At 31.3% G+C, this 12,019-nt stretch overlaps 1 protein-coding gene across 1 annotated transcript in view; it reads left to right on the forward strand.

Moving 5' to 3' along the window:
* Nucleotides 1-10,903, forward strand: part of LOC106467566 (calnexin-like) — a gene marked incomplete at its 5' end in the record, with an annotated part of 19,252 nt that extends 8,349 nt beyond the window's left edge. The window contains 4 exons of the mRNA XM_022395767.1: nt 3,486-3,626; nt 5,212-5,343; nt 6,562-6,795; nt 9,543-10,903. Of these exons, the coding sequence (XP_022251475.1) occupies nt 3,486-3,626; nt 5,212-5,343; nt 6,562-6,795; nt 9,543-9,614 (579 nt within the window). The remainder of the gene's footprint in view (nt 1-3,485; nt 3,627-5,211; nt 5,344-6,561; nt 6,796-9,542) is intronic.
* Between the last annotated feature and the right edge of the window lie 1,116 nt (nt 10,904-12,019).

The following is a 12,019-nucleotide window of genomic DNA, read 5'->3' on the forward strand; positions in this document are numbered from 1 at the left end:
TAGTTAGTCCGTCGTAAACTAAGTTAACGGTTACGGTAGTATAATTATATAAGACTACTCGTTACTTACTTACTTACTTACTACTCGTACGTGTGTGTGTAGTATATATATATATATATATATATATAACTACACACACACACACACACACACACACACACACACACACACACACACAAATGAACAAAAACAAGCCCAAACAAAAATCAAACCAAAGATGCTGCATAAATTAAAAGGATTTCCAGGGTACAGACTATAATGTTGGATATAAAATTTGCCCTGGATTTTAGAGGTGACATTGCAGTGGAGATACACTGTCTATATGTCTATATGCCAGTCTCATATGATGAAATTCATAAAAATAAAATAATCAAGATAAATAGAAATTAGGAGAGCAAGATGTGGGTGCTCAAGCCCACAACGTACCACATCTATATCACCCTTCACTGCCTGCAGACAGTTGTGGGAAGGTGACTGCTCTCCATAGTAAATAGAGAAAAAATGAAATAAGGTACTAACACTTGGGGGTAAGTAAGATAAAGTTACCTCCTGAGCCCCCAGCCCTCATTATAATAGTAAAGCACTAATTAGTAGCACAGTAGACAAATTATACTAGTATAAAATTCCAACCAAGTTATCTAAACGAACTAATATAACTCCCAACCACCACCTGTTAAGTCCACTGTAACTACCAATTTCCAGATTTTACACAAGCCTTTGCATATGATAAGGTGTTCATCCACATAAAAGTAGTGCTAAGTTGTTTAAATGACCTTATTAAAACTACAAATACTTACTGGAAACTTTCAGTAAAATCTCCTTAATTTTTACTTCTTTATATTTACTTAATACATTATTATATTTATCACAGAATATTGTAATAAATTTATTCAGTTTCTTTATTGAATCCATTGAATATTAATCTTTTAATAGAAAAATAGTTTTTTTTTGTTTTTATTATTATTATGAAAATAGGTTTATTGGAAATTGTATAAACCTGGACATTTAAGACCTATTCCTCATCCTCTTGCCTGTGGATGCTATCTTTCCAATATTTATGCCATTAATGTTTCTTGTATCCTTTACCATTCCTTTCATGTGATCCTCTATCCTGACTGATTCTTCCTGCCTAAGAACCTATGTGGCCTGGGAATGTGGTTTTTCTTTCTCACCCATTTCCTTACCTTTAATTTCCCATCTGTTCTCTCATTCCAATCCGGATAGGCTTTTTTTTTTCCAGTTTAATCCTTGAGATGTTATATAGCTCTTACTGCTTCCTTCCATAGTTCTTGTTCCTCACTATTTATTTGTTGGAACCTTCCTGTTTCCCATGATCTGTCTCCAGTAATTCTCACACCAACTCATCAGGATGGTGTATTCGGACTTGTCCAGGGAAGGTAGCTGTCTCCACGATGTATCTTCACATCTAATTCATCACATTACCATGTCTTTAGCTGCTTAACTTTGTCTCTTCATGAAAGAAATTGTCCAGGCTGGTATGTGGACAACTCCCAATACCTTCATCACTCATTAGCTGCATGATCTGGCTATTTCGTCCTGTAGTGGGTATCATCTTCCTCCCATGGTGATTCTGCACATGTTCACTCACCTTTAACTAGTGTAAATCTGCTCATTTCTTTTCTTTTATGTTTTCAGCTTCCTTAACCTTCTTTATGGGTCTCTTGCCTAGTGGTGGGTATTGCCCGATCAGTTATGCTTTCTCTCAAAACTGCACTAAATGCAATAACTATTCTTTCCTGAGGGTGTATGTGTATATCTATGTATTACATATGTAGTGGACTGTCACTCATGGACTTCATGAATAAAGCAGACAGGGATTTATACCCATTCCTGCTAACCCTTTTATTCCTTCATTGTGTTCAGATTGCTTTCAAAATAGGGAAATGCAATCATCTATTGCACTTTCTCCTGTGTGATGTTCCTCCAGAATCCCCACTGGTTTTTTACACCACCACCCCTATTTCTTCGAGTGGAGCATTGGAATTCTTACCACTCTCAGTTTTCAGTCACTGTGGTGGTGGACATTGGAGGCTTCCTCTTGAGTGTAACAATATTTGTACCTATTTATTCATCCAGGAAAAGAGGGTGAAGTTGGTTCCCTACTGGTGCTTACCCCGGGTGTTTTTTGCCAGGGTGAACCGCACTCAATATAACCAATGATCAAATATTATTTGAGGCCATCCTACATGGGATCTGCTTCATAATTCTGGGATCAGGATGACAATGTCCTGTTCCTATGGTTGTGTGCAGTAGATGCCTTTCTTCTCATTAATTCCAGTTGCAGAAGGTTCTTTCCTGCTCCTACAGTTGGGTTTGAGAGACTTCATAATACCAGCAACGGGACATATATGCTCTGTTCCTATAGTTGGGTGAATGCTGCTTGTCCTCCTTAGAATTCCAAATACAGGATGCCTCTACTCTGTGTTTATGGTTGTGCCATTAATACTGGTGACAGATTTCCCTGTTCTTATATTTATATGAGTCGAGGCAATGCTAAGACCCTGTAATGCCAGGTTTGGTTTGTCATGCTTCTTGCTCCCACAGTGGTTTTTGGGAGTTTGTCTGATAATGACCATTTGCTCACTTCCTCTTTGTAATTCCGTTTGCTTGATGTACAGCACTGTTTATTTGTGGTTGGGGTTGTTGTATATCAATAACATGATCCACATGCCCTAGTCACCTGTTTGTTATTAAATTTTTTATATCGTTATATATTGATACATCTTGCTCCTCCTCCTTAATGCTCTTACAATTGTGCAAGCATTTCCTTTTCCATCCATTTTATGTTACTCTCCTAATTCTTGGTATGCTTCATTTTTATCTCCAAGCACACCCGTTCATTCTGGGCAGTCACTTTCCACTGGGACAGTAAGGCATCTAGTATTTGCATATTATATTTCTCTAGATCATGTGTGGTTTTATGCATAAATGGCTTGTACACAATGACAATATGCAAATATAAATTCTTGTATATTATCTTTATGTATAGTGGTATTGATTATAGGAAAAACTGGTGTATGAGAAATCAGTTTTGTTCTTCTAGTTTAGGCCAGTCTTTTAGACCCACTGTGTAATCATATTTTAAATCTGGCAAGTTATACTTTGATTTTCAAATGTTTAATAATACATATATGTTTAGTTTCTTGTTAGAATTGTAGTGGGAACACCAAACTTTTTTTATTCCATTGACTAGTAAGAAATCGGCTTCTGGACAATTTTCTTATTCAAGAAAAAGAAAAGAAATATGTTGGTTATGAATTGTTTCTGGAAAGCTGCAAAAAATTGTTATTAATGATAACAAAATCACACTTAAAATTTTGTGGAGAGGGATTGTTGGAGATTTGTATTGTATAATGATAGTCTGTGACTGTATATTGTATGTATTTGTATGTATATGTATGCATATATAGACACACACACACACACACAACTATTAACTCATTAATTACTATGTTCTGTTGTAGGAAGCTGTAGGGTTTGAACTGTGGTCAATAACTGATAACATCATGTTTGATAATGTTATAATCACTGATGATCCAGTGGTAGCAGAGCAGTGGGCGGAAGACACGTGGGCATTGAAAAAGGAAATTGCTGATCGAGAAACGGTAAGCTAGCTGTAACTGACAGAATTAATTGAAAAAACTGACTGAAATGACTCAAGTACATGTACATTTATGCACCAAGCATAAATTTAAGAAATGTGTTTGCTCTGAATATGTCATTATATTTCATGTTTATGTTTACAGTTGGGGACAAACATTACTTTTATTTCTTGATATTGATATTCAAATTTTATAGATGTAATGATTTTAGAGTCTCCATGTTTGAGGGGCAAGTATTTTGGGGCTCCTGGATGCAGTGATATTTTAAAGATTGCATTTCACTTGTTAGTTAGCTAAATGAATTGGCATACACAGGCAAGAATATGCCGCTGAATTTTCCATTGCTCAACAGTAGTTATCTTTGTGAATTTTATTTTTGTGATTTTAACTACAATTTGGAAACCCCTTTGTTCGTGCCATCCCTGTTCCTAGGACATATGTATGAAAGTGTTATTGCATTATGATTTTTATTTTTACATCTGTAATTGTATTTCCTCATACATTTAGTATGTATATTTAACTTGCAGGGAAATGTAGAATTTGTCCTGGGATTCGTATATATTATCTACCAAAAATAATGTTGGAAAATTCATGTTTTAAAACACAGTTTTAAATAGAAATGTACAGTACCAACAACATCAAGACAACTAAAAAAAAAGTGAGTTGCAATTAATGAAAAGCAATTTAAACGTAATCTACTTTGCATTCAGTTTGGAGATTTGCTGTTTGGTGAGAATGTCTTCTGAGTGGGAAAGAATGCTTGCGAGCAGAGAATTTCCAATTGTAAATGCCTTGTTGATAATTCAAACTTAGTAAGTCTGGTGCATTTAAGTAACATTGTGTGTGCTACATTAAAAGATTATCTCTGTTCAGATTACTCTGCCTGCAGCCAGTAAATTATTAGTTATTCAGATTATTTTGCATAGAGACAGTAAGTTGGTAATACTCCAGATTATCTTGCCTGTAGACAGTAAATTATTAATTCTACAGATTTTCTTGGCTGTGTCATTAATTTGTGCTTTTATAAATATTAAAAATTGAGTCACTGTCCATATATGTATATGTATGTATGTATGTATGTGTGTGTGTGCGTGTGTATATATTTAGAACTAACTTTATGACGTTTTTATCAAAAATTGTCATAATTTGCTGTTTTTTCTATAATGTGATCGTACTAGCAAACTGTGATATTGAGAAATGTGTTGTTGAATCATCTAATGATTCCAGTACAAGTATACTTACCTTAAAGTTTTGATGCACAATTTGTAGAAATGCAAGGTAAATACATTAAGAATAGTTTTCCAGATGACAGTTTTAAAAGTTACTTAAATTAGAGATTTGTTTTTATAAATATGAAAATTGTATTTAGATGCATTGCCTTTATATTCTGAGATTAATTTTTCATATATTTTTTATGTTGTTCAATGTAAAGTAACAATAATTTTTATTTTTCATACAGGAGTTTATAGACAATATCTAAGGTTTTTTTGCTGGCTTTATTAATTTCAGTTAAAGTGCATATTCTGCTCAACCTTTTCTTGGTTCAATTATATTTTCATGTATGTTGGCTTGAACTTGCTTTCTTTAGGACAATATATTAGTTCGCCTTGTGAAATACTCCAACAAGCAGCCTTTACTGTGGATAGTGTATGCTCTAGTTATTGGTATTCCTGTCATCCTCTTTATTGGTTTCTGTTGTACAACCTCCCCAACCAACAAGGTAACTTGTATTACTTTTAAGAGTCCTAGTGTCTAATTTTTATGAATATAAATTGTAAAACTTCTTTATTCATATAGGCTTATAGAATAAACTGCATAGTAAATATTGTATTGTTAAAAATGTCTGTCTTCAAAATTGAGGTAGGATACTGGATATAGTATTTGTTTAATTGTAAAAAATGAGTTATTTTTGATGCCTTAGCTGGTGAAGAAATTCAGTATTAGTTAAATGTAAAGATCTTTCTTGGAAGATTGTACTATGATTATAGGATATTTGTTACAGAAGTTTATTATTTTAATGTGTGTGTGTGTGTATGATAGCCAAATGTCTGTATATCACACTGTATCTCCTGAAAGGTTAACCATAGAAAAAAAAAATAGTTGTATATCAAAATGCTTCTTTTCAAGAGTACAGTACAGGAAAATTATTCATTTTTTGCAATTCCTAAAATTTCATATTGATATCAACATTGATCCAAGACAAAACATATTAAGAACAAAATTATTTCTTTTTCTGAGAGAATTTCACAAATAAATGGGGCTTCCTTTGTCGACTGATTGGAAGAATTAATTTGAAGATGGGAGCATGAACAGAAAAAAAAGCATAAAGAGAGGAATGTGTTTTGACTGTATATTTGTTGTTGTTTGACTTATGGTTATTGTTTTTTCAATGTCAGTATTATATAAATGTGTGATTTTATTATAACATGTCAAATAAATTGATTTGAATTGCATCAAATATCTCCCTTTGACACTTCTTATAGAAATGATAACAGTGCATTTTATATTTATTCATTACTGTTTTAGGAAAATTAGTGTTGAATTATTTCAATGGGAATCAACTAATATGTATATAAAGCAAATACAATCAATTATAAATGCAAAAAAATTGCATAGAAGGGGAATAAAGAACAATTTACACAAGTTGCAGAAGAGCTGCAAGAAATTAAGATAACATCAGTTCATTTACAAATTTTAGGTGAAAAACTGTTATGCAAGCAAATGAAGAACAATAACAAAGGTTATGTCCTGTTTGCTTAAACTGATAGTCTCTCTAACTTACCATTAACTATGCATGGCTGGTTGTAAGAATGATAGCAACCCAATAATATCAAGTACAAAGTTAAAAAATAGTTTATTTGTATATATTTTTTTTATTGTATCATACCTTTAATTAAGTGATTGAAATATATTTTTATGCTCTTATTTTCATGGTTAGAGAAAGGAAGAAGAACGGAGAGCCAGAGCAAAAAAAACTGATGAGCTTCTTCCAGATGATAATATTGTAAAACCAAAAGCCCATGTGGGAAGCCCTCAGATGAAGGTTTATAGTAAAAAGACCAAGAAGGATGAAGATCAGCCAAGTCAGAAGAAAAAAGAAAGTAGTCAACAGGAAGAAGATGAAGGAAAGGAACAAAAAACTGAAGAGGCAGAGCTAGGCAAGGCAGAAGAAGTAAGTGCAGTAGATGTTAATGAAATGTTAGATTGTGGTAAGTCTAGGTGTGAACTTTACAATATTAATTAATATTATCCCCTTCTTTTTTTTTAATTTGCTTCCTTTCCATCCTCGGTTGTTGAAGCTATAGGTTTCCAATAAGCTACTAAAGTAAATGATTAAACAAAAATGCATAGTTAAGCTTTTAGTTTTGCTTAGAATGATGCTTTTAGTTTTGTATACATGTTTAATAAGTTATTGTGGGAAACTAGTGTGCATGCGTAGGTTTGTAGAGATGGTGGGAAATGATACATATGATACATCCTTCACATGAAGTTTAACCCTATCACGACCATTGAGAACCTTTCAGGTAGCTAGTGCATAGCTGCATATCAAATTAAAAAATCTTAAGTAAAAATAATAATTTCACTGTATTTCAATAATTTTTAACTCAAACATTTTACAATTGATATTTTGTCATTTTTGTAACCTCTCTAGTGAGAAAAATTTTTAAATGTTCAGACTTACATTTCTACATGGCTCCAACATTTTTATACTTACCCTAAAATGTAGGTTTATATTTACTAAGAAATTATCATTTCTTTATAATATAATTATCCATGTTTTGTTTCTCACATTATGCTCCTTCTCTTTCACTAATTGTATCTTATTAGTACATTCTCTCATTCACTGTTTTATTCTCTCAGCTTTGAAAATGGATACAAGCATAGTTTAAATACCATTGAATAGAGCTGATTATAAGTTATTTATAGCAATGTATATTAGATTAGCTTGAGAAGTAATTGAGAAGTTTTGTGGAAAAATGAAAAAACTAGCTTCTGCAAGGAAGAATAACAAAATATAATTGAAAGTTTAAAAGGGTTAAGAATAAACCATAGATGTGGGACTTTTCTATAGTTTCTTTAGATGTTATTTTCATTCTGAACAATTTTTTTGTGTTAACTTATATTTGTTTGAGAGTTATGGAAATTATCTTCTATGACAAGATATGAGGTCAACCTAGCTAGGTTTAATGAGTAAGGTAGTGATGACAAAATATTCCAGTGACTCACATCCTTATTTATTGTAAAGTGTATGATTTTCAAACAATGCAAGTAAATAATAATAAAAAAAACACCCATTGAAAAGAAGATATATTTATTTCATATTAATTGGTCTCAACCAAAAATTTAACCTAGTATCACTTTATGCCACCTTGAAAGCCCAGGTTGTAATTCACTTTATTAGTTTCTGCTTTTGTATTTTATAATTTATAGTCAGAAGTGGTGACTATTGCAATTGACAAAATAAAGTATTAAAAGGATGATGTTAATAAAAAAAATCAGTCAAGTTGCAATAGACTGGATATTTAAAATTGAACTTTCTAATCAACAATAAAAAGAATTTAAAATATAAGAAATATTAGACATTTTTTATAGTTTTTTTTCCCAAAAAGTGTCTCAACAAAATTTTGGAAATTTCATGACATAAAAAGTATAGAAAAACATTCAATTTATATGAATTGCGTTTAAGCCAAAACTAGATAGAATAAATTTAGTTAAGAATTTCCAATGTGAGAAGGAAAAAATAATCCAGGAATATCAATGATATTCTCTAGGCCAGAGAGAGTTAATAATTTTTTCTTTGTCAAAAAGAAAAAAAAAATGCAAATATAAGTTGTATTTTTAGATCTTTTAAGATATAGTAGAACATTAGTAGTATATATTTGTAAAACAAATATGCCCCATTGAGATATTTGATGTTGATTGATATGATGCTTCCAGCCATAAATAATCTGGAAAATTAGTTATAAAGACAATGGTGTCTTTGAAACTCTCCTGGCTTATCAACAAACAAATGAACAAGACAATATAAAATAAATAAGTAAAATTTGTCAAACACTTGTCACAAAACACTTGCCTGTTTTGTATTTATAGGGTTTGTATTTGGATTCATCATTTAAAACAATTGGACATCAGCTTTGCATTTAATCTAGTATTCATACTAAAATAGTTCCACTTTTTTTAATGCTCACATGTGTAAGCTCTTCTTTGAATCCATAAGCAAAATAATTTTTAATATTCATTTGATATAATTGAAGCAATGGTTTATATTTAAAAACAAAAAATCCATGTCCATTTGTTATAAATCTTAAGTCTGATTTGTTAGAGCTGTTGACCATTACACTGAAAACTAGAGTTTGTGGACTGAACTGCTGTGAGCTTGTTCTAATAAATTAAACTTTTTCTAACTATAAAACTTTCAATGATCTTGGAGGTGTTAGTCAGTGTTGTCAAGCTAGGTATTTCTATTTCTTGTTGAAATTATAAATTAAAGTATTGACTACTTGTCATAGATAGTATTTGAGCTGTTATTTAAAATTTGAAAGTTTTATCATTATGTAAGAATATTTATATAGAAGTAAATACAGGTGAAGCTCTCTTGCTGTTCATAAAACTATACCTGTTAAATTTAACCAACTACAGCTCAGATTTTTAAAGTTTACTGTAATATCTGTATTAGGGAAGCAAAGTTGAATATAGATTTTGGCTTTCTGGAGTTGGACTAGACAGTATAGTAATGGCACATACACCTTTACTCTGAGATAGTTTTGTCTTGTGAACATTACTTAGCCCACTTTTTTTTTGGTTTTTACTTAAACAACTTGTGACACAGCCACCCACTAATTGTAGAAAACAGATCTTTATATAATTTTTATTATGGCACTTTGTGGTGCTTAGAAATTGAATATTATATTTTTACAGGAGAATATTGATGGGCTAGGAGCTGGTGATGTAAGACTGTCACCAAGACGCAGAAGAACTCGACGAGAATAAACAGTAGTTACTTAAAGGAAGAGGATACTGTTGCTGGATTTGGTTCAGGAAAACAAGTGCCTAGTCACATAGTAATTGCAAAGAAATGCTGGTATATGGGAAGCTTGAAACATGATGGAGAACCTGTCTTAGTCATTGTTACATATTAATTTATTTTAAATGTTTTTTATTATATTTAAGATGTAATGGTGTTCACAAGATGTAACTACTTTTTTCAGTGTTTTTTAGAATGTACATTGTTTTAATGCATGCAAAAACATCAAACCTGTAACTGATATCTTCTACTTTCACTTGAATTAGATGGTAATTGTTTAAGTACATGCTAGATCAGTGGTTCTCAAAGTATGCAATGCACCTCCCTAGCTGCTGTGTGGCAGTTTTTTTGTTTTGTTTTTTAAAGAGAATTTTAGTGATTAAAAAAAGTTGTTAGACAAATAACTCAAACAAAAAATATTGCTAATAACTTGTTTATTTTGCCAGGTGACATTCCATAGTAACCATGATAGGTCAGACTTATGCTGTGTGGGTTTCCCATGCAATCTATCAAACTGTAAACTATAGGCATACACAACTGTTTTTCCTTACCAGAGGAAGGTTCACTATGACAAATTTTGAGAACCACTGCATTAGAACAGCCTGCTTAAATTGTTATTCTTATTTCATATTGCAATTTAGAAACAATTTTGAAAATTAAGGAGATTTTTCACCAGATTATGTAGTTAAATGATTTGCTTGTAATATCTGTGCTTGTAACTCCAGGGATTTTTATTGCTTTTAACAATTCAAAGTGTGCTACAGACAATTCGGGGAATTTGTAAAATATTTATACAGCTTTTTAAATTTCATTAAAGAGGATTATTATAAAGCTCAATTATAGCATGCAAAATACTTAGTTACAGAGGTATTTACTAAGTGTTCCTTTTTTTTAATGTATTATTTATTCAAATTGAAAATATACCCTGTCATAAGTTTAAGTTATCAAACTGAACTTTACAACTATTTTTATTAGTTTGAGTATCTAATATTTATTGCACAAAATCTAATGTTGCTCAGTCTAATTAGATTAGAGAATGTGGCAGGAATAGTTGGATATTTTATTTTTTGAGTTTGCATGTAAGTAGTGTTTATATACTTATAACTGAAGTTTGTTTCACAATTTGTCATTGCTACATAGTCAAGTTTAGCATCAATAATTTCAGTCAGCTTTTGTAGTAATTTATAGCTGTATCACTTATTTTGGAGATTGTTTAGCTGGCATTTAGTCAATAAAAAAGTCAAAATTCTAATTATATTGGTCTTGCTTTGGATGTTCTTCAGGAAGAAAAAATTGCAGACAAAATTTAGTCACTATTTATCACCATAAAAAAATTTTGTTGCATTTTCAGATTCATTCTTCAAGTTCTCCCACACAAAAGACTAAAACTTAGACTTTGTTTTCACAAGGAACACTTAGTAAGAGGAGAAAGTAACTTGTGGTAATTTTCATCAAATAGTTCTTAAACTATCTGTCAAAAGTATTTAATAAGGCCCATAAAGTCTTAGGTTTCATCTTTAAAACATGTACTAATAGCATGTTTAAAAAGTGTCAAATATAGCCAATTTCATACTGTGAAAAATTTCACGTAAATATATTTGGCTTTGAAGGCAGATTTTATAAATAAGATTCAAAACTACCCTTTCCAACCTCTCTTTGTAGTGTAATATCTCTGTAATAAATGAAGGTATTACAATTTATTCTTCAACTTGACAAAAAAACTCCAAAAAATTTGTAACATATGTTTTTATTTTCAAGCTCAGTAAAAATAAAAAATGTGTGTAAGTATCCTAATATGGCTTGGATACAGACCAAAATGTATTTCAAAAGTAAAAAAAAGCAAGAATTGTTTGTTTCTATGTACTCGTATACATCAACGTATGCACAAAATGGGCTAAATGGCTAAGACAAAGACCTTCAAGGCCAGGTTTAGCCAAATGGTTAATTTGCCTGACTGTGAACACAAAGGTCCAGGTTTTGCATTCTGTCACTGCAAATAAAAAATCCCACTATGCACTTTGGGGGCCATGGGTGCATTATAAGTGACATAAACAACAGCTTGATCTTTAGACTAAAGTAAATATCAGAAATACAGAACGTAAAATCAGTGCATTTGAGAAGAATCTTGTTTAAAAAATAAATTCAAAGAAAACTACAAGTATCATTATAATACATCTTATTACACAAAACTTACAGGCTACTGTGATAGGACTGGATGTCAGATTGCTTTAATATTACCTAAAATAATTAACTTCTAAAGGTTATCTACGAGTGTCTTTTTCACTTCAAATTTTTAGATAAGGTAAAAAACAAAACAAAGGCTGAGTAATGCCTTTATGAGAGATTTTTACTGCTGCCAAGATTATAGTTT

This window comes from Limulus polyphemus, unplaced genomic scaffold, assembly GCF_000517525.1.
Source record: "Limulus polyphemus unplaced genomic scaffold, Limulus_polyphemus-2.1.2 Scaffold2664, whole genome shotgun sequence".
Lineage (NCBI taxonomy): Eukaryota > Metazoa > Arthropoda > Merostomata > Xiphosura > Limulidae > Limulus > Limulus polyphemus.